The 24,303-nt window shown below is 39.5% G+C and overlaps 1 protein-coding gene across 2 annotated transcripts; it reads right to left on the bottom strand.

Annotated features, from left to right (window-relative positions):
• Window positions 1-2,597: 2,597 nt before the first annotated feature.
• LOC147304483 (uncharacterized) lies at window positions 2,598-14,557 on the bottom strand. Of its 2 annotated transcripts, XM_086280702.1 has the most exons (13): window positions 12,575-14,557; window positions 11,851-11,929; window positions 11,501-11,545; window positions 10,661-10,705; window positions 9,281-9,325; window positions 8,346-8,390; window positions 7,506-7,550; window positions 6,666-6,710; window positions 5,826-5,870; window positions 5,079-5,123; window positions 4,022-4,151; window positions 3,728-3,822; window positions 2,598-3,525 (listed from the first exon to the last, which is right to left on the bottom strand). In XM_086280702.1, exons 1-13 carry the CDS (start codon window positions 12,697-12,699, stop codon window positions 3,514-3,516), a joined length of 801 nt encoding a protein of 266 aa, XP_086136828.1. In that variant the 5' UTR covers window positions 12,700-14,557; the 3' UTR covers window positions 2,598-3,513. The 2 variants fall into 2 exon arrangements, 1 of the variants encoding a protein (XP_086136828.1); XR_015126910.1 differs by lacking the exons at window positions 3,728-3,822; window positions 5,079-5,123; window positions 5,826-5,870; ... (6 more) ...; window positions 11,851-11,929; window positions 12,575-14,557 and having other exon boundaries at window positions 4,022-4,152.
• Window positions 14,558-24,303: the final 9,746 nt, after the last annotated feature.

Below are 24,303 nucleotides of genomic sequence, written 5' to 3'. Positions count from 1 at the left end.
GAACTTTTACTCATGCACCATAGAGAGCATCCTGACGGGAAACATCTTAACCTGGTTCGGGAACAGCACCATGCAGGACAGACGAGCTCTACAGAGGGTTGTGCGGTCAGCTGAGCGCACCATCCGCTCCGAGCTCCCTGACCTGCACTCAATCTACAGCAGGCGGTGCTGGAACAAGGCCAGGAAGATCGTGAAGGACCTCAGCCATCCCAACAACAGACTGTTCTCTCTGTTGAGGTCAGGAAAGCGATTCCGCTCCCTGAAGACCAACACAGAGAGACTGAGGAGAAGCTTCTTCCCGCAGGCGATACGGTCTCTCAATCACACCACCACACAGTCCTGACCCACACATACAGTTCTTACACACACACTGGACATTCTGGACATTGTTTTCACTTCATCACTTAAATCACTTTAAGCATATTTGCACTGCACAAGACACTAAAAAATGTGGATTGCACAACACTGGTCATTATATTCTTCATTTCCAGTTAATACTTGTACAGCTGCTGTTATAATATATATATATATATATATATATATATATATATATATATATATATATATATATATATATATATATATATATATATATATATTTCTTCATACATTCTTATATAGTTCTATACTGTGTATTGTGTATTTTGTTGTACAGTTATTTTATTTTTCAACTTTAATTTATATATTTTATCTTATTCTTTCCCAGTTAAATTTACCCTTCATTCTAATTTGTGTTGTACAGTTATTTCATTTTTAACTTTAATTTTTATATTTTATTTTATTCCTTCCTAGTTAAATTTACCCTTTTTAATTTTCATATTTATTTCCTATCTTATTCATAGCCTTTTCTTTTTTTTCTTTAGGTCACGAGCAGTTGTCTAAGCATTTCACTGCATATTGTACTGTGTATGACTGTGTACGTGACAAATAAAATTTGAATTTGAATTTACTGCTAAAGCCCCATTCATGCAGGCCTAGAGACTAGTCAGTGATGCCTTGGTAACTACTGGTCACGAAGCAAAAGTGTTTCCATGACGAGCTGAGGAGTGGTTGCTGGAGGGTGCTGGCATAAGCTAGTGTGAAACTGGTTGCAAGGAGGTATATATGGTCTCTACTTTGCATGGAAAAAACTGACTTGTCTGCAAACATTTGCTAGGGCAGTGGTAAAACTGAAACGTGCAAAGCAAAGAAAAGCCTGCTTTTCTTTGCAGGCTCCTTTGAAAACAGGTGGAAGAGACAGTTTACCTTCAAAGTAAAAGCTGAACCTTTAAAAATCTGTTGTTTTCAGCTTGTTCTTTGTCAGTGAAAGGCAATCAAAACAGTTAGTAGGAGGTTTTTGGTGCGGCACCATCTTTGTAAGGCGACAGCCAGCAAGTACTTGCCAACCAGTCGAGGAATACACCTCTTTCCCAAGCAAGCAAGGGGGGGGTGTCATTTGACTAACTACAAGTAGAAGGCAATGCTACGCACACTTAATCTGAAAGTAACAAAATACGTTTACCACTGCTATAACTGACTAATACGGGGCGATCGTGGCTCAAGAGTTGTGTGTTCGTTTTGTAAGCAGAAGGTTGCCGGTTCGAGCCCCAGCTCGGACAGTCTCGGTCGTTGTGTCCTTGGGCAAGACACTTCACCTTCCACCTACTGGTGATGGCCAGAGGGGCCGATGGCGCGATATGGCAGCCTCGCCTCTGTCAGTCTGCCCCAGGGCAGCTGTGGCTACAACTGTAGCTTGCCTTCACCAGTGAGTGAATGAATAGTGGCATTGTAAAGCGCTTTGAGGGGTCCCGAAAAGTGCTATATAAATGCAATCCATTATTATTATTATTATTACTAATACTCAATTACATCCCATTTGTCACTTTTGAACAGAGCCAGGTTAATTCACCGTTTTCACTGCACGATGAATCCAATCACATGTTAGCCCTAGCTTTATTTTGGAATACAGAAATGCCTCGTTTCCCAAAACGTTCAACAAAGTCTGGTGCTACCTGACGTTTACCTCAAACTATGAGTGAGCACTGCAGCTTAAATCCTAATTGACATCTGGTACCACTGTCTATCAGGTGTGAGCAAAAACTGTCAGGACAGGAGAAAATATCCAAAATACATGCACATTTTAAAAAAAGTTTATCCAGAAAACATTACAGTATTCCTCTGGGATATTGCTTTACTGTTCCTGGTTCTTACTGGAGCTTCATATGGCCGGTAATGATGGAGCATCTAAAATGTGTTCCTTCAGGCATGACTGGGAGTAATGGGCCCTCCAGTCACTACTGTTTATCTTCCTGGACAGTTGATGGCCCTCCAATGTGTCATTACACTAACTAGGCATAGCCTGACTGCCTGTGTGTGTGGGTGGGTGTGTGTGGGTGTGTATGAGAGAGGAAAAGGGAAAGACAAAGACAAAATGTGAGCGTGAGCATCCGCCTGAATGGTAGCAAATGTGCAATTTAATACACAAAAAGGAACAAACAAACAGCGTAGTTGATTTATCTGCACACTAACACACATACACAGAGAAATGATACGCGGTTGCTCATTAGGATTAAACATGCGCACGTATGACTCACAGACACACACACACACACACACACACACACACACACACACATACGTGTTTTCGTGATATATCAGTACGTATGACAAAAATGTGACAAATGGGAACGTGCCTTTCCGAAGGTCCTAGAGGCATGGGGATCTCAAAAAATTTGACCCATGCTTCCAGGAACACACCCATCTGTTGAGATTTTGGCTAGGGCTAAATTTTGGTCAAACCTGAATTTAATGCTACTTGTGAGGACACTGTCAGGTTTATGTGACTTATGAGTACCATAAGGTCACACACAGATATTTCATGTTTAGGTGAATTGTGAAGCCCATGGAAACACATAATTTTCAAGTATACATGACTTATAAGGACCAGGTAACGGTAGGTTCTGCATTTTTAGCTTGGCTCCTTTTGAGATTACAATATAATAGACATGGATGCACAATAGTAATGCTCATCAGTTGGGTAACTTCTGACAGAAATATCAGACATTTATGTGTTAATAAAACAGTAAATCTGAGCTGTGTAAAGACTTAAAAAAAAAAAAAAAAAGACATGGGTCAAATGTGGTCAGTCTACTTTTTAAGTCTTGATATTGTAATGCATTAATTAATTTTGTAGTGAATGTTCATGTGAATAAAAACGTGGAACATTATCTGCCTTTTTTATCATTTAATTGCAAAAAGCACCCAGCATAAACCACAGATTTATGAGTAAGAACAATGCAATACAGAAAACTGCAATACTGACATAACTGTGGAAGTAACAAAGTATCTTTCTTTTAATGCTATGATCCTGTTGTGGCTGTAGTACCTTATGACAACCCAGTCTCTGCCTTTCAGAGCTGCCGGCTCTGCTTGGAGGCAGCAGTCACATTCCTTTTTACCTGGTACTTTGCAGCTTTTTATGAAGTGAAACATGCCGCTCAGCAACCTTCACTTCATCATTTGTCCACTTGCTTCTCACCGTCCCAGCTGTCATAAATGGAAACAAAAGAAAATATCTTAATGTGAATGCAAGAAAAGATAGAAAATATTCTAGTTTATAATGTGAATACAAAATGTTCTTAAACCTTGCTTTCTACTGGAGCACTTTAAAGGAGCAATAAGCACAATTCATCATACTTAGGTTGAAGGAATTAAAAATGACTATGTGAAGAACTAGAGGTGTAATTACATCTGGAGTACAGCATGAAGTCACAATCCCTCTCTCTGTGTTGATCTCCAGCCATAGACTTTGGTTTGGTTCACAGGCAGTGCAAAACAGCACACCTAGCAGTGAAAAGATATTGCTTATTGCTCCTTTAAGGATGCTTGGAATGAACCATTTGAAGTGCTGTGTTCTGCTGGGAATCAAATAAGATGAAATGATTTATGATAAAAGCTCTGAATAGTGTCATGTCTGAAAACAAACTTGTTCTTTGATCACAAGTATATTAACCTAAAACATTTTGTATTTTGGTGCCTTTACCCCTTCTTGGTGAAGTGTTGCTAATGTTTTTGTTGTCCAGGGTGATTGAGGCAGAGGTGCCCTTCATGTTGTCCAGGGCAGCTGAGTAAAGCGTGTGGCTTGGAACCCCCGGAATACTTGGTCCTTGAGCCTTTGAAAAGTAACAGTGAAATATGAGAATCAATGCATGCAATAGGTCTGTTTGCTTTTTTCTCTGCATTGTAGGCAAAGTCAGCGTTAGGCAGTGTGTAATTCTACATTAAGGGGCTAAGGGGCGATCGTGGCTCAAGAGTTGTAATCAGAAGGTTGCCGGTTCGAGCCCCAGCTCCGACAGTCTCGGTCGTTGTGTCCTTGGGAAAGACACTTCACCTGTTGCCTACTGGTGGTGGTCAGAGGGCCCGGTGGCGCCAGTGTCCGGCAGCCTCGCCTCTGTCAGTGCGCCCCAGGGTGGCTGTGGCTACAATGTAGCTGCCATCACCAGTGTGTGAATGTCTGTGTGAATGGGTGGATGACTGGATGTGTAAAGCGCTTTGGGGTCCTTAGGGACTAGTAAAGCGCTATATAAATATAGGATATTTACCATTTGATATGAATATTTTACATGTGAACATAATCTACTAATAATACTCATCACAGTGTGATTGTTTGAAATCGGATAGAGTGTTATTATCTTCATGACAAACTTCCCTGCTGTTCAGTTTCAATGTAACACAAACTAGAGTTGTTGGTTCTAACAATTGAGAAAGGCTAAAAAAAAACAAAATCATGTCCTTCAAAGCTTAAAACAATCTGAGGACAATGTAACACAGAAATATCAAATTTAGTAGGAATAAAGATCAAGCTGATGCTTTAAAGGTAAAGTTAGGACTAACAAATGATATGCCAATTTCTTTCTCCTAAGATGTTCACAAACAAGTAATGCTAATGTTGAATATGGGAAACTTTCAAACTGATTATTTTAATATAATCAAAGGGCACTTAATTTATGCACTAGGCCCAACTGACACATATACTTGATGCCAAATACAAAAAAATAATGTGTAACCTGTTGGAAGAATGAAGTGGGTGTGTCACTCACCAATTGGTCTGAAGGAGGTTGAGACAGGACCTCGGCACTTGGTGTCTGCAACAAAAGACAACAATATAACGTCAGAAACATTCTCTAGTATAAATCCCGACTATTTAATTAACTACAGATCATATTTGTATCAGTGAATATTATTACAGAAGGATCTGACTTCCTTATACCAGATTCTATAGAAACTTAACACTGTACGGTTCTGCTACCCAACGATATGAGGACAGTGTAACACACACACTACAATCACTGGTCCTACCATATGAGGACTTCTACTTAAACACACTCCTGTCCTTCACAGCTTAAAACAATATGAGGACATGACGACTGAACACATGTAGAGTTCACATTCCTGACTTCTAACTTCTCCTGCTGTTGTCAATAAAAGCTCTAAACCCAACACTGATGTACAGCCATCTATTTCCCCAGAAATTAAATCATGTAAACTGATCAGCGGGAGCTTATTTTGACAAAAACATGTGTAAAACGACAAAAATATCAAATTTTGTCAGAATAAAGATCAAGCTGATGCTTTAAGGGAAAGTTTGGACTAACAAATGGTATAGACAATTACTTTATCCTAATGCTAATGTTGGTTTTGGTTAACTTCGACTAAAACTGATTGTTTTAGTACAATTAAAGTGCATTTCATTTATGCACTAGGCCCAACTGACACATATACTTGATGCCAAATACAAAAAAATAATGTGTAACCTGTTGGAAGAATGAAGTGGGTGTGTCACTCACCAATTGGTCTGAAGGAGGTTGAGGCAGGACCTCGGCACCTGGTGTCTGCAACAAAAGACAACAATATAACGTCAGAAACATTCTCTAGTATAAATCCCGACTATTTAATTAACTACAGATCATATTTGTATCAGTGAATATTATTACAGAAGGATCTGACTTCCTTATACCAGATTCTATAGAAACTTAACACTGTACGGTTCTGCTACCCAACGATATGAGGACAGTGTAACACACACTAGAGTTGTTGGTCCTACCACATGAGGAAGGCAACTGAAACACACTCCTGTCTTTCACAGCTTAAAACAATATGAGGACAGTGTAACACACACACTACAATCACTGGTCCTACCATATGAGGACTTCTACTTAAACACACTCCTGTCCTTCACAGCTTAAAACAATATGAGGACATGACGACTGAACACATGTAGAGTTCACATTCCTGACTTCTAACTTCTCCTGCTGTTGTCAATAAAAGCTCTAAACCCAACACTGATGTACAGCCATCTATTTCCCCAGAAATTAAATCATGTAAACTGATCAGCGGGAGCTTATTTTGACAAAAACATGTGTAAAACGACAAAAATATCAAATTTTGTCAGAATAAAGATCAAGCTGATGCTTTAAGGGAAAGTTTGGACTAACAAATGGTATAGACAATTACTTTATCCTAATGCTAATGTTGGTTTTGGTTAACTTCGACTAAAACTGATTATTTTAGTACAATTAAAGTGCATTTCATTTATGCACTAGGCCCAACTGACACATATACTTGATGCCAAATACAAAAAAATAATGTGTAACCTGTTGGAAGAATGAAGTGGGTGTGTCACTCACCAATTGGTCTGAAGGAGGTTGAGACAGGACCTCGGCACCTGGTGTCTGCAACAAAAGACAACAATATAACGTCAGAAACATTCTCTAGTATAAATCCCGACTATTTAATTAACTACAGATCATATTTGTATCAGTGAATATTATTACAGAAGGATCTGACTTCCTTATACCAGATTCTATAGAAACTTAACACTGTACGGTTCTGCTACCCAACGATATGAGGACAGTGTAACACACACTAGAGTTGTTGGTCCTACCACATGAGGAAGGCAACTGAAACACACTCCTGTCCTTCACAGCTTAAAACAATATGAGGACAGTGTAACACACACACTACAATCACTGGTCCTACCATATGAGGACTTCTACTTAAACACACTCCTGTCCTTCACAGCTTAAAACAATATGAGGACATGACGACTGAACACATGTAGAGTTCACATTCCTGACTTCTAACTTCTCCTGCTGTTGTCAATAAAAGCTCTAAACCCAACACTGATGTACAGCCATCTATTTCCCCAGAAATTAAATCATGTAAACTGATCAGAGGGAGCTTATTTTGACAAAAACATGTGTAAAACGACAAAAATATCAAATTTTGTCAGAATAAAGATCAAGCTGATGCTTTAAGGGAAAGTTTGGACTAACAAATGGTATAGACAATTACTTTATCCTAATGCTAATGTTGGTTTTGGTTAACTTCGACTAAAACTGATTATTTTAGTACAATTAAAGTGCATTTCATTTATGCACTAGGCCCAACTGACACATATACTTGATGCCAAATACAAAAAAATAATGTGTAACCTGTTGGAAGAATGAAGTGGGTGTGTCACTCACCAATTGGTCTGAAGGAGGTTGAGACAGGACCTCGGCACCTGGTGTCTGCAACAAAAGACAACAATATAACGTCAGAAACATTCTCTAGTATAAATCCCGACTATTTAATTAACTACAGATCATATTTGTATCAGTGAATATTATTACAGAAGGATCTGACTTCCTTATACCAGATTCTATAGAAACTTAACACTGTACGGTTCTGCTACCCAACGATATGAGGACAGTGTAACACACACTAGAGTTGTTGGTCCTACCACATGAGGAAGGCAACTGAAACACACTCCTGTCCTTCACAGCTTAAAACAATATGAGGACAGTGTAACACACACACTACAATCACTGGTCCTACCATATGAGGACTTCTACTTAAACACACTCCTGTCCTTCACAGCTTAAAACAATATGAGGACATGACGACTGAACACATGTAGAGTTCACATTCCTGACTTCTAACTTCTCCTGCTGTTGTCAATAAAAGCTCTAAACCCAACACTGATGTACAGCCATCTATTTCCCCAGAAATTAAATCATGTAAACTGATCAGCGGGAGCTTATTTTGACAAAAACATGTGTAAAACGACAAAAATATCAAATTTTGTCAGAATAAAGATCAAGCTGATGCTTTAAGGGAAAGTTTGGACTAACAAATGGTATAGACAATTACTTTATCCTAATGCTAATGTTGGTTTTGGTTAACTTCGACTAAAACTGATTGTTTTAGCACAATTAAAGTGCATTTCATTTATGCACTAGGCCCAACTGACACATATACTTGATGCCAAATACAAAAAAATAATGTGTAACCTGTTGGAAGAATGAAGTGGGTGTGTCACTCACCAATTGGTCTGAAGGAGGTTGAGGCAGGACCTCGGCACCTGGTGTCTGCAACAAAAGACAACAATATAACGTCAGAAACATTCTCTAGTATAAATCCCGACTATTTAATTAACTACAGATCATATTTGTATCAGTGAATATTATTACAGAAGGATCTGACTTCCTTATACCAGATTCTATAGAAACTTAACACTGTACGGTTCTGCTACCCAACGATATGAGGACAGTGTAACACACACTAGAGTTGTTGGTCCTACCACATGAGGACTTCTACTTAAACACACTCCTGTCCTTCACAGCTTAAAACAATATGAGGACAGTGTAACACACACACTACAATCACTGGTCCTACCATATGAGGACTTCTACTTAAACACACTCCTGTCCTTCACAGCTTAAAACAATATGAGGACAGTGTAACACACACACTACAATCACTGGTCCTACCATATGAGGACTTCTACTTAAACACACTCCTGTCCTTCACAGCTTAAAACAATATGAGGACATGACGACTGAACACATGTAGAGTTCACATTCCTGACCTCTAACTTCTCCTGCTGTTGTCAATAAAAGCTCTAAACCCAACACTGATGTACAGCCATCTATTTCCCCAGAAATTAAATCATGTAAACTGATCAGCGGGAGCTTATTTTGACAAAAACATGTGTAAAACGACAAAAATATCAAATTTTGTCAGAATAAAGATCAAGCTGATGCTTTAAGGGAAAGTTTGGACTAACAAATGGTATAGACAATTACTTTATCCTAATGCTAATGTTGGTTTTGGTTAACTTCGACTAAAACTGATTGTTTTAGTACAATTAAAGTGCATTTCATTTATGCACTAGGCCCAACTGACACATATACTTGATGCCAAATACAAAAAAATAATGTGTAACCTGTTGGAAGAATGAAGTGGGTGTGTCACTCACCAATTGGTCTGAAGGAGGTTGAGGCAGGACCTCGGCACCTGGTGTCTGCAACAAAAGACAACAATATAACGTCAGAAACATTCTCTAGTATAAATCCCGACTATTTAACCCTCGTTTTACCCTAGCGAAAAAAGGGACCCGCTTGGGTAACTTTGGATTTTTGATTCTCAATATATCAGTCATTTTAAAGACTAGTTGCATGAAACTTGGCCAGGATGTGTGTTTTAGGATTATTTTTGAAATTCAATGATCCCCTCTATGGTGTGGTGTATAGTAAAGAAGATTCACATATGTACTACCTCCTTTTACCCTTGTATCCGTTTGGGCCCCATTGACTCCCATTATAAATCACATATTTTCGATATACTGTAATCCTGACATGCGATAATGCCTTTCTCGTGAATACCTAATGGATCTAAGCCTCAGCCTTCAAAATAAAGGAAAAATAGGTTTTGGATCAAATGAGCACAATATTAGGTACAGCACCACCATAGACATTTTCAGTGCTTTTGAATGGAGGACATGGTTATCTTACTATGCAAAATACATGACAATAAAACAGCTGACCACCATAAAATAGTCTTGATGTAGTGGAACTGATATAAGAGAGTGGTGTGAATGTGATTGAGAATATATATATATATATATACTGTGTGTGTCGGTCACAAACAAAACGGCCCGTAGAGCCGCCTCCTTGAAGTGAACAACGGGAGCCTGCTCCGTTTTTTTCTCCTTTCTCTGAACCTCTGTCAATGTTATTTTGCTTCACTTTGCACATGAGCCTTGTTTTTGCCCTCAGCAGAGAGGGGAGGGGTGCAAAAGCAGCCACGTGTTTGCAGAGCAGAGGGGGAGGGGTGCAAAAACAGCCACGTGTTTGCAGAGCAGAGGGGGAGGGGTGCAAAAACAGCCACGTGTTTGCAGAGCAGAGGGGGAGGGGTGCAAAAGCAGCCACGTGTTTGTTGAGCAGAGGGGGGAGGGGTGCAAAAGCAGCCACGTGTTTGCAGAGCAGAGGGGGAGGGGTGCAAAAACAGCCACCTGTTTGCTGAGCAGAGGGGGGGAGGGGCAGTCGTTACTCTCCCAGTGGCATCTCAACAGAGCCGGAGGGAGAGAGAGAGATCGTTTTGGATTCAAGTGCACACTTGAAGTCTGTGAGAATAGTTTGCAGCCTTGTCTTACTAGTCATTTCTGCACAGACGCCACTAAATGCACAGACTCACGCACACACAACACGAAGCGCACGGTCAATTTAGGGGAGCTTGGAAGCTGTGCTCATCGTGCAAACAGCGCGTTATTATCGTAACGGCTGCAAAAGTTAGGATATGTCCTGTCTGCAACATCCATCTTCACCTGTTGGAAGAATGAAGTGGGTGTGTCACTCACCAATTGGTCTGAAGGAGGTTGAGACAGGACCTCGGCACTTGGTGTCTGCAACAAAAGACAACAATATAACGTCAGAAACATTCTCTAGTATAAATCCCGACTATTTAATTAACTACAGATCATATTTGTATCAGTGAATATTATTACAGAAGGATCTGACTTCCTTATACCAGATTCTATAGAAACTTAACACTGTACGGTTCTGCTACCCAACGATATGAGGGCAGTGTAACACACACTAGAGTTGTTGGTCCTACCACATGAGGAAGGCAACTGAAACACACTCCTGTCCTTCACAGCTTAAAACAATATGAGGACAGTGTAACACACACACTACAATCACTGGTCCTACCATATGAGGACTTCTACTTAAACACACTCCTGTCCTTCACAGCTTAAAACAATATGAGGACATGACGACTGAACACATGTAGAGTTCACATTCCTGACCTCTAACTTCTCCTGCTGTTGTCAATAAAAGCTCTAAACCCAACACTGATGTACAGCCATCTATTTCCCCAGAAATTAAATCATGTAAACTGATCAGCGGGAGCTTATTTTGACAAAAACATGTGTAAAACGACAAAAATATCAAATTTTGTCAGAATAAAGATCAAGCTGATGCTTTAAGGGAAAGTTTGGACTAACAAATGGTATAGACAATTACTTTATCCTAATGCTAATGTTGGTTTTGGTTAACTTCGACTAAAACTGATTGTTTTAGTACAATTAAAGTGCATTTCATTTATGCACTAGGCCCAACTGACACATATACTTGATGCCAAATACAAAAAAATAATGTGTAACCTGTTGGAAGAATGAAGTGGGTGTGTCACTCACCAATTGGTCTGAAGGAGGTTGAGGCAGGACCTCGGCACCTGGTGTCTGCAACAAAAGACAACAATATAACATCAGAAACATTCTCTAGTATAAATCCCGACTATTTAATTAACTACAGATCATATTTGTATCAGTGAATATTATTACAGAAGGATCTGACTTCCTTATACCAGATTCTATAGAAACTTAACACTGTACGGTTCTGCTACCCAACGATATGAGGACAGTGTAACACACACTAGAGTTGTTGGTCCTACCACATGAGGAAGGCAACTGAAACACACTCCTGTCCTTCACAGCTTAAAACAATATGAGGACAGTGTAACACACACTACAATCACTGGTCCTACCATATGAGGACTTCTACTTTCCTGTTGGAGGTTGAGACACGACAGAGGGACAGCAGGGTAGTAGCTTGCACAAATGATTCTATTGACACAACAGGGAAGTGAGATTAATGAACTGAACGCAACAGACTCTTTCAAAATAAAACAGGAAACATGGCATGAAAATACAAACGTGGTAATATACAGCCCTAACATAAACTCCTTAAAACGATATTAATAACGTTAAGCCAAACTCAACTAACCCGCCATTAAACATAAGAAACTCAAAAACCTTAGAATAACATCAGAAACGCTGGGCCAGAGACCCAGACCGTGAGCAAATAACTATAATATTATTGATTTGTGCTGAATAAGAAAACATTAATATTATCATTTAAATCCCCCCAAGCATATCTTGTGTTGAAAAAAAAAAGTGTGTTGCAGTTAGCTACACTGAGCTTAGACTGACTGTCTCTGCAGTTGAAGATGCAGAGCACATGCAAGGCCGCAGGTCCCTTTAACTCCGGTGGGAATTTAAAAACAGTTAAATTTAACTTCTAATATCTATTGTTAAAGATAAATCTTAAGTAATTTTTTAGCATTTATCATCATTCACCACTTTCAATTTGTTCAAATCGGTTGTGTATTGTTTTAATTCCGTTTAACTAACCTTAATTAGCTTGTTAAACATACAACTTTACCTCGCGGAGCTTTCGTCGACGCATGGATATCAAAGGTAAATACATACCTCAAGATAAATCTCTCCTGAGTGCTGAAGGTCCCGGATGTGCCGTTCACGCAGAGCTCCGGCGAGTTTGTATCTTGCCGTGACCAGCAGCTCTTTGGTTGACGCTTTCGAACAATCAGATGCATCTTTACTCACTTTTTGACCAATCAGAGACGTCGTTCTATGCTCCACTGACGAAATGCTGCATCCTCTCACCAGCCACGGTCTCTCCTCGTCCATTTAACAACAAAAACACAGCAACACGTGCTGGATTTGAGGTAGGAACACTTGAGAACTGTCACAATGTTTTGCAAACTGCTGTTACAGTTAATTTCGTTCCGTTAATTTGTTTGGTTCCTATTCTGAAGTAACACTTAATACACATGGGGTTAGCTTGCTGGTCTAGTTTAAGTTAGCATGGGCATGCTGTTCACTGATAGAGTAAGGCTAAAATTGTCCTGATATTGTCAGTGTGTTATCATAAACATGCAGCACCCCTAGACCCCCAAGTTAAAATACAGATAATAGATAAGCAATTTAAGAAAATAAGTATAATGTGTATAATAAATGATTTTACTGTCACTTTCCTGGGTCTGTTGACCCAGCGTTTTAAGTTTTAGTTTGTTTAGATGTCGATGTTTATTTATAAGTTCTTTAGGTTTGCTAAGTTCATTTGTTTATTAGATTACCCTTGTGATGTCTGTTTTATTGGGAAAGTCTTTGTCCTAAATGCAGTGAGTCTAGTTTTGTTTCCCCTTGTCCCAGCTGTTCCTCATCCCCTCATTATCTCTCTGTGTACTTGCAGTGGCTTGCAAAAGTATTCGTCCCTCTTTTCCACATTTTGTCACATTACTGCCACAAACACAAATTGTCATGGTCCTGGGTCGGTGACCCAGCGCTTTTAGTTTATTATTATGATGATGATGATGATTATTATTGTTTGAGTTCTATGTGTTATATTTGGTCTGCCTTTGAGTCTGTGTCTCTGTCTATGCTGTCACCCCGTCTGTTTGTGAATCTGTCTGTTTAGTTCTGTGTCTTGTTTGGTTCCCCGTGTCTGAGTTTCCTGTTTTATTGTGAAGGTCTCTGTCTGATGTGAGTGTGTTCAGTTTACGTTTCCCCTGTCCCGTCAGCTCTGATTCCTCCCAGCCGTGTTGCCCTCCTGTCTCTCATCCCCTGATTACTGGTGTGTGTATTTAAGCCCTGTGTGTTCTCCTGCCTGTTACTCGGTGTCCTGCTCGGCGGCTGCCGCGCATCCCTTTGTCGTATGCACCCAGGTCTGTTATTTTAGTTCTTCCCAGTTTAGGTGTCTTCAGTTATTTGTCATGCCCCACTGCTTGTTTGCCACTACACCTTGTAAATAAACTTCACTAGCATTTTCATCCACTGCTTGCATCTTGGGTCCTCCTTCCTCCACACCACACGGCTCGCCTTCCCAGCCGTGACACAAATCAATTTTAATGGAATCCAATTGCAGCAAAAGGTGGTTCTACAAAGTATTGACTCAGGGGGCTGAATAATTGCGCACACCCCACTTTTCAGTTATTTATTTGTAAAAAATGTTTGGAATCATGTATGATTTTTGTTCCACTTCTCACGTGTACACCACTTTGTATTGGTCTTTCACGTGGAATTCCAATAAAATTGATTCATGTTTGTGGCTGTAATGTGCCAAAATGTGGGAAAGTTAAAGGGGGCCGAATACTTTTGCAAGCCACTGTAAGTCCTGTCCTCATTTGTTCAGTGTCAGGTCATCTGTTGTCTTTGGTGCCACGTTTCCATGTTCCAGGTATCTTTGTATCCATGTCAGGTTTCATGGTTTGTTTGTTTTTTTTAATAAAAAATATTTTCCCCAGGTTAGGTTATTGTTTAGCTTCACCTCTGCCTTTTGTTTTGTAATCTTTTAATTTCAATTCAATTTTATTTATATAGCGCCAAATCACAACAACAATCGCCTGAAGGCACTTTATATTGTACAGTAGATCGCACAATAATAGATACAGAGAAAAACCCAACAATCATAGGACCACCTATGAGCAAGCGCTTTGGCGACAGTGGGAAGGAAAAACTCCCTTTTAACAGGAAGAAACCTCCAGCAGAACCAGGCTCAGGGAGCGGCGGGCATCTGCTGTGACCAGTTGGGGTGAGAAAAGGAAGACAGGACAAAGACATGCTGTGGATTAATAACAAGTATGATTCAGTGCAGAGAGGTCTATTAACACACAGTGAGTGAGAAAGGTGACTGGAAAGGAAAAAACTCAGTGCTTCATGGGAATCCCCCGGCTGCCTACATCTATTGCAGCACAACTAAGGGAGGATCCAGGGTCACCTGATCCAGCCCTAACTATATGCTTTAGCAAAAAGGAAAGTTTGAAGCCTAATCTTAAAAGTAGAGATTAATAAACGGCTTGCTTTCTGTTAATATTCAAATTTTCTTTCACGTTCCTTTGTGTCAGCATTTTGGGTCCACTCCTCAAATTCATACATATGTCTAACCGTTTTTCCCCACTCGGCGACACACCCGTCAGGGGTCAAACTCTGGTAATTGGCAATTCTGTTCTCAGACATGTGAAGCTAGAGACACCGGAAACCATAGTCAATTGTCTTCCAGGGGCCAGAGCAGGCGACATTGAAGGAAATTTAAAACTGCTGGCTAAGGGTAAACGTAAATTCAGTAAAATCATAATTCACGTCGGCAGTAATGACACCCGGTTACGCCAATCGGAGGTCACTAAAATCAATATTGAATCGGTGTGTAACTTTGCCAAAACAATGTGGGACTCTGTAGTTTTCTCTGGTCCCCTCCCCAATCAGACCAAGAGTGACATGTTTAGCCGCATGTTCTCCTTAAATTGCTGGCTGTCTGAGTGGTGTCCCAGAAACGATGTGGGCTTCATAGATAATTGGCAAACCTTCTGGAGGAAACCTGGTCTTATAAGGAGAGACGGCAGCTCTCATTTCTAGAAATATGGACAAATTAATTAAACCCCCCATAATATGACTATCCAGAGTTGGGACCAGGAAGCAGAGTTGCAGTCTTACACGCCTCTCTGCAGCTTCTCTCCTCCTGCTACCCCCCCAAAAACCCATCTCCATAGAGACTGTGTCAGCTTCCAAAAAGACAAAAAACAAACTAAAAACCAGCAACAAACAACTTAAACATAAACAATTACAAAGAAAGAACAATACAGTATCCACATCCTAACTAAAGAGTAAAACAGTGAAATGTGGATTATTAAATATTAGGTCTCTCTCCTCCAAGTCTCTGTTAGTACATGACTTAATAATTGATCAACAAATCGATTTACTCTGCCTTACAGAAACCTGGTTTTAGCAGGATGATTATGTTAGTTTAAATGAATCAACACCCCCGAGTCATTCTAACTACCAGAAACCTCGAAGCACAGGCCGAGGGGGCGGTGTGGCAGCAATTTTTCACACCAGCCTATTAATTAATGAAAGACCAAGACAGACTTTTAATTCATTTGAAAGCCTGATGCTTAGCATTGTCCACCCCAGCTGAAAAATTTTAGAAACCAGTCTTATTTGTTATCATCTAATTGTCCACCTGGGCCTTACAGAGTTTCTCTCTGATTTCTCAGACTTTTTATCTGATTTAGTGCTCAGCTCAGATAAAATAATTATTGTGGGTGATTTTAACATCCATGTAGATGCTAAGAATGACAGCCTCAACATGGCATTTAATCTGTTATTAGACTCAATTGGCTTCTCTCAACATGTAAAAGAACCCACCCACCACTTTAATCACACTCTAGATCTTGTTTTTAACATATGGCATAGAAACTGAACATTTAACAGTGTTTCCTGAAAACCCTCTCCTGTCTGATCATTTCCTGATAACATTTACATTTACAATAATTGATTACACAGCAGTGGAGAGTAGACTTTATCACAGATGTCTTTCTGAAAGCGCTGTAACTATGTTTAAGAATGTAATCCACCCACTGTTATCATCTTCAATGACCTGTACCAACACAGAGCAGAGCAGCTATCTGAACGCTACCCCAACAGAGGTCAATTATCTTGTTAATAATAATTTTACCTCCTCACTACATATGACTCTGGATACTGTAGCTCCTGTGAAAACTAAGGTCTCAGATCAGAAGTACCTGACTCTGTGGTATAATTCTCAAACACGTAGCCTAAAGCAGATGACTCGTAAGCTGGAGAGGAAATGGCGTGTCACAAATTTAGAGGATCATCATAATTGGAGAAATATTTTGCTGATTTATAAGAAAGCCCCCCGCAAAGCCAGAACATCTTACTATTTGTCACTGATTGAAGACAATAAGAACAACCCCAGGTTTCTCTTCAGCACTGTAGCCAGGCTGACAAACAGTCAGAGCTCTTTTGAGCCAACCATCGTTAATTAGTAATGACTTCATGAACTTCTTCACAAATAAAATTCTTATCATTAGAGAAAAAAATTACCAATAATCATCCCACAGATGTAACATTATCTACAGCTACTTTTAGTACCGTTGATGTTAAGTTAGACTCTTTTTCTCCAATTGATCTTTCTGAGTTAACTTCTATAATTACTTCCTCCAATCCTCCGTGTCTTTTAGACCCCATTCCTACAAAACTGCTCAAAGAAGTCCTGCCATTAATTAATGCTTCAATCTTAAATATGATCAACCTATCTCTAATAATCGGCTATGTACCACAGGCCTTCAAGCTGGCTGTAGTTAAACCTTTACTCAAAAAGCCATCTCTAGACCCAGCAGTCTTAGCTAATTATAGGCCAATCTCCAACCTTCCTTTCATATCAAAAATCCTTGAAAGAGTAGTTGTCAAACAGCTAACAGATCATCTGCAGAGGAATGGCTTATTTGAAGAGTTTCAGTCAGGTTTCAGAGTTCATCACAGCACAGAAACCGCTTTAGCGAAGGTTACAAATGATCTTCTTATGGCCTCTGACAGTGGACTCATCTCTGTGCTTGTCCTGCTAGGCCTTAGTGCAGCGTTCGATACTGTTGACCATAATATCCTATTAGAGCGATTAGAGCATGCTGTAGATATTACAGGTACTGCACTCCAGTGGTTTGTATCATATCTGTCTAATAGACTACAATTTGTTCATGTAAATGGAGAGTCCTCTTCACCCACTAAGGTCAATTATGGAGTTCCACAGGGTTCAGTGCTAGGACCAATTCTGTTTACATTATACATGCTTCCCCTAGGCAGTATCATTAGAAGACATAGCATACATTTTCACTGCTATGCAGATGACACCCAGCTCTATCTGTCCATGAAGCCAGATAACACACACCAATTAGTTAAAGTGCAGGAATGTCTTAAAGACATAAAGACCTGGATGGCCGCTAACTTTCTGCTTCTTAATTCAGATCAAACTGAGGTTATTGTACTCGGCCCTGAAAATCTTAGAAATATGGTATCTAAGCAGATTCTTACTCTGGATGGCATTACCTTGGCCTCCAGTTATACTGTGAGGAACCTTGGAGTCATTTTTGACCAAGACATGTCCTTCAATGCACATATTAAACAAATATGTAAGACTGCTTTCTTTCATTTGTGCAACATCTCTAAAGTTAGAAATATCCTGTCTCTTAGTGACGCTGAAAAACTAGTTCATGCATTTGTTACTTCCAGGCTGGACTACTGTAATTCATTATTATCAGAATGTCCTAAAAACTCCCTGAAAAGCCTTCAGCTAATCCAAAATGCTGCAGCAAGAGTACTGACAGGGACTAGAAAGAGAGCAGATTTCTCCTGTTTTGGCTTCCCTTCATTGGCTTCCTGTTAAATCCAGAATTAAATTCAAAATTCTACTCCTCACATACAAGGTCTTAAATAATCAGGCCCCATCTTATCTTAATGACCTTGTAGTACCATATCACCCTATTAGAGCACTTCGCTCTCACACTGCAGGCTTACTTGTTGTTCCTAGAGTATTTAAAAGTAGAATGGGAGGCAGAGCCTTCAGTTTTCAGGCCCCTTTTCTGTGGAACCAGCTTCCAGTTTGGATTCGGGAGACAGACACTATCTCTACTTTCAAGATTAGGCTTAAAACGTTCCTTTTAGCTGAAGCATATAGTTAGGGCTGGACCAGGTGACCCTGAATCCTCCCTTAGTTATGCTGCAATAGACGTAGGCAGCCGGGGATTCCCATGATGCATTGAGTTTTTCCTTTCCAGTCACCTTTCTCACTCAGTATGTGTTAATAGACCTCTCTGCATTGAATCATATCTGTTATTAACCTCTGTCTCTCTTCCACAGCATGTCTTTCATCCTGTTTTCCTTCTCTCACCCCAACCAGTCGCAACAGATGGCCGCCCCTCCCTGAGCCTGGTTCTGCCAGAGGTTTCTTCCTGTTAAAAGGGAGTTTTTCCTTCCCACTGTCGCCAAAGCGCTTGCTCATAGGTGGTCATATGATTGTTGGGTTTTTCTCTGTATCTATGAAGCGCCTTGAGGCGACTTTTTTTGTGATTTGGTGCTATATAAATAAAATTGAATTGAAATTGAATTGTACTTCTGTGACATTTACCGTTGCTTAGTTAATTAAGTGACTTAATTACTCACTTTTATTTACTAATTGAATTACTAAATGAAGCTGGAATTGTGCATTCTGCAGTTTTTAATAGTGTGTTATTAGTTTTTAAAGAAACAATATGCATTTTATACTATATTGTAAAAAGTATAAGGTAAGTTGAATTTAAAATATAATTAATAAAGTGTTGACTTTTTTCATCAATTCTTGTAGATACACAGAGTCGAGACTGAGCCTGATGATCATACTGAATCAGATGACAGCGGCAGGAATCTCCAAGTTCAACTGCAGATTGCAGATGCAATTATATTAATGTAGATTAATATAAACTCTTCAAGGGTCAAAATCTGCACACACATCATTCTGCATAGTGAAGGTCAGACAATTTGTGCATTGATCTTGAGAAGTAAGACTCATTAATTAATAGTAATATAATTAGACAAATGTTGAAACTTTATATTTCGATACATTTTGTCAACAACAAAAGAAACCAAGCTGTGCAGGTACTGATAACTGAATCTAAAGACCTTCATTTTTGTCAAGATTTGCCTGATTTAACTGTTGTTACCCTTGCTTATAGCTCACCTTAATATGTATAAAAATGTGAAAAGTTTTTGATGTGTGTTAGAATGATTGTTTAATTGGCAAGGTTTGAACGAACAATTTTCAGAAGCCTCAAAATTCATCTGTTACTATTCCACGAATGATTGAAATAAAGTTCACCTCCATTTCAACATTGAATACGACTTTGGACATAAGAACTAAAAGGTGCTGTCCACGCATGTGTCCGCTAAGCCCCAGAAGGGTATAACCTGGGTCAAATGTGTTATTGTGTCTGACACACCTACAATATGAGGACTCGCAGAGTGACGTCACTGAAAGTGTGTTTAAAGTGTGTTAAGTTCCAAAACTGGCCAGTAGGCGGCGAAACTGAAAGTGAGCAAAAACGCTAAACACACTTAAACACACTTTTTCATAAAATTGTGATGTTTCAGGACTTTCGAGATTTTTGGTTTGGGAGCATGTTGGGAGCCTCTAGAACACTTTAGAAGGCTCAGAAAAATGAGGACCTCAAAAATGTCCTCATTTTTCTGAGCGTCCTCATTTTGTGAGTGTGTTATCATAAAATTGTCCTAAGATGTCATGAAAACAAGTACACACACACACACACACACACACACACACACACACACACAAAATAATGCTAAAATCTGCACTTTAGACTGATGGCTGCAGTCGGAGTGTTTTGCATTCCACTGGGCGTGTGTGTGTCTGCTGGAGTGCATCCACCTGTTACAGATCTCCACCACCCTGAGACCGGTGACAGACCAGTGATAAACAACCATACACACACCAAAGAGGACTATACGCACAAATGTGCACGTATGCTCCGTGAGATGCAACACATCCTGGAAGAAAATAGATTGTAACAGACAGAATAAAATATACTTAGTGTCACACTTATACGAGGACAAATGTGAACATACAACCAGAGGCGATGTAGGAGAAAACATATAATGCACATACAGTATGAGCGATCAGGCTTTTTAGTTCCTCTTCTCCATCATCCCCAGCAGAGGAGAAAACACAAGGTGGGGGGGCACAGAGGCTGTGAGGCCAGACAGGAAAGTGACAAGCTCAACGATGTGAATACACTTAAGCACAATCCACCATCGTAGCACTCCTCTTTTTTCCCTTTTTATTTAAATGTATGTTTATTTATTTCGTTTTTGTTTTTTGGGTGGTGGTGGTGGGAGGGGTTGCTGAAGTGCTAAGCGCTCATTACTGAAGGTTTTTTGCATCGCACACTTTCCAGAGATCGGCTGCCAATCACACGGTGTGCTCAGTTTCTGTTGAGACAATTTGGGGGTTTCTGAAGGCGGTGCTCTTTTCTTCTTCTCCTCACAGTCACAGTAGCTGTCACTGCTCGCACTAACTACCTGCAGCACTGCTTTATCTACACATTCCAACAATCCTGGAACAGAAACTGTATCAGATTTTTACCAGGAAAGACAAACCACAGGCTGGGACGTGAACAGTAAAAGTAAAAGTTTTCATACAGCGGTGTGTCAGATCAGTCCAAATTAGATAGTAAAGTTACAATTACTTCATTTAAGCTAGTGCACTAAGTTTAAATCATTACTTCCCCCTCAGCGGTGAGTCACAGCTCGTCTTTTTTGCCTCACGTCTCCCTTTTTTTGAATTCACACGCATTCAGAAAAAAGCCTCACAGTTCAGCTGTTGTCAACGTTCCTGCCAATCTGTCCTCCAACTGGGACAACTGGTTGGGTAAAAGTGATTTTCACCCTTAAATTTTATTTTTATGTATCAAATTCTCACCCGGCTTTGTCAAGAACTCCAAAAAAGAAGCTTCCATTCACAAATTTCTCAGAGCTCTTACCAGTGACAGCAGGTGTGTGTGTGTGTGTGTGTAAACTATTAAATACAGTTCTTTGTATTCTTTACAGCAAAGAAAGACACGGCTCAAAGTGGTCAAAGCTCAAAAAATGATCTTTAATTTTACATTTTCCGGAGACTTAGCACACCCAGCAACGCCATCTCAAGTCTGAAAAAAACACAGCCAGTCTCACTATATATTTTGCAGCACGTCAGACCCAGTTTCAATACAAACATCTCCTTATATGGTAAGTTTCTCTCTTCTTTGTGTCTTACTTCCTGTGCAGCTTGCAATAACTTGCAAATGAATGTCGGTAAATGCAAAAAAAAAAAAAAATCAATTCAATCACTGGGCAGACGGATTTGTTTGTAGTCACAAGGAGTTTGCCCTCCTTTTTTATTATTCTAAAGTGACTGAGCCATTAACAGGCTTCTTATGCTCATGTTAGTGGACAAGACGCAATAATAGGACACATACTTAATTAGGGTTTTTATGTTGTATGTATTCATATGTTGTGGTTTTGTTGCTTTTGCATAAGCGGAAAAACAGAATACTTCATTTGCCTTCAAGGAAGAGCAGTTTGTTCTTTTTATGTGCCTTGAAATGATCCTGTTGACTTCCTAGTGAGATACAACAGGTGAAAAGTTTCTTTACAGGTCTTATCTCAGCCTAAGAAATGCCCAAAGTACGCACATAAGTCTTTATTTTATAAAACATTCTCTATTACATTTCTTCTTTTTTAAAAAGATTTGTTTGTCAGACACTAATGCAAATATGTGCATGCATAATAATACTTCATTTTCACTGTTAAACAGAACTTTTCATTAAACATGCACCATGAAAAACACATTTGTTGACATGTAAGTAAACAGTTGAAATAGACAAAAGTTTTACTTAAATTTCAATTTTAAATTAGAACTTTAGCTTGAAATTTAAATTTTAGTTTTTTGGTCAAAGTTTACAAATTTTTTTTTCGTTCAGTCATTCTTTGGAAGCAGATTTAGTCACTTCAGCAGCACTTACATCCAATAAACCTTTTATTCCTGTCTAAACTGTTTTTTCAGTCATTTTACCATTTTTCTTGTTTTCCAGTGTTTTCTGATTCAAGAAAAACAAAAATATGAATTCATTATAAAAGCTCTGGGTGTTATTTTAAAAACATTTAAAAAAAAAACTTTCATAACTAAAGCATGCAAATTAGCACAAATATCAGTATATTATGCTCAGTTTGCATATTTAAAAAAAACAAAGCGTTATAATGTTATAAAATATTTTAATATAAACAACAACAAAAAACTAACTTAAAGTAACATTCTCAGGATAAGAAACCATCTTTTATGTCTCTTAGTAAAATGTTTTACCCTATTCACCTGTAGTTTCTCCCATTATTCAAGAAGACCCATAAATATTCATGTCAGCACAGAGCATAAGCTGCCTTGTTAATTACAGGGGTTATTGGTTCAAAGCCATTATGCTGCTTTCTTAAATATGTACTGCTTAATGGATGGTAAAATGTCCCTACTGTCTTTAAAAACAAAAACAAAAGAGAGAGAAAGAAAGTTGGCTAAAAATATTCCGCTATTCAATGTTTACAATGTTTCAATGTCAGTGGACATTATACTTTTTACCAAATGTCCCTATAACAGTTTTCCATACATTTGAGGAGGTGCAGAAACTAAGGATGGGATGGGCAACATTTCTACTCAACAAACACAGTTTTATGGCTCAGCTGCACCTCACATTTACTGAGTCAAATTCTCAAGGAAGCAGGCCAACAGATTAGCATAATAAAATGATAAAAAACAGTCCAATAAAAATCACCCTAAAAACTAGTGGCTAATATTGTGATAGTCCAGGTGAGTGCAAGGTTTTTTCCATAGAGCCGGTGGTTCCACCTCTGGGTGGAGTCGCCATGTTCCAGTGTGCAGTCCACACCTGTTTGCAATCAAGCTAACCTTGATTAAGCTAACCTCTGTTAGCGTAGGCTAGCACAGCTCTTGTGATCTTGTTCGTAGTAGCTAATTATCTCTGCTCACCACGCTCAAACGTTAACAATTCATTTAAACTCTGGTCTTCTCGGCAGCTTCTGGGTCACAGCTTATGCTCACCTCCCTCACCTGCCTACGTCCCTGCCTCAGCTACTGGATTCCTCCATCTGGACTTATCCCTGTTCACCCGGACCACTTACCTCCTCCACACCAGTCCTCCACCTGCAACAATAAGACAGTTCACCTCCACGTTTTACACTCACCTGAACTGTACCTTTCTGGCCCTTGCCTCCTCATTACAGTGACTCTGAACCTCCCTGCCCAGCCATTCAGTGTGACCTCCCCTTTGCTCCACGTCACGGAATTCAAGTTAAAACTGTTAATTAGTATTTCACATTAATTGCCGAGTTCACATTTGCATGAGTGTTTCATAGTCTTTATGTTTCATAGTTCACAGTTCATGGTTTGACTCTCAGTTGCGTTTCAGTCTGTAAATAAAGCTTTGTTATCATGCTCATCAGTGCCTCTGACTGTGTCTGCAATTGAATCCGGTTTCCTGGTTTGGCTTCTCGGCCGTGACAACCTGGTCCATCAGTGTAATCACGCAACACTACATTACATCTTTACGCCATCATATTTATTCCAATGAAGGCTTTAAAAAAACTATTTTGTCTGCCTGCTTTGAGTAGAGGCTTATGGGACCTCTGCAGAGCTGCGGTGTCAGAGGTCTTCTAGCTTGTGGACCCAGAATGCCTAATTTGATGTCAAGTTGTCTGGACCTACATTTACGATAGAAAGAAAGAAATAGTCTTTTTTTAGTACATTAACATCC

Source organism: Aulonocara sp. 'chitande type north' Nkhata Bay, linkage group LG22 (genome assembly GCF_057382095.1).
Source record: "Aulonocara sp. 'chitande type north' Nkhata Bay isolate Kocher_YH1m ecotype deep benthic linkage group LG22, A_spYH_male_GT1.1, whole genome shotgun sequence".
Classification (NCBI taxonomy): domain Eukaryota; kingdom Metazoa; phylum Chordata; class Actinopteri; order Cichliformes; family Cichlidae; genus Aulonocara; species Aulonocara sp. 'chitande type north' Nkhata Bay.
Note: the sequence above shows the minus strand (reverse complement) of the source record. Positions and strands in the feature narration are given on the sequence as shown.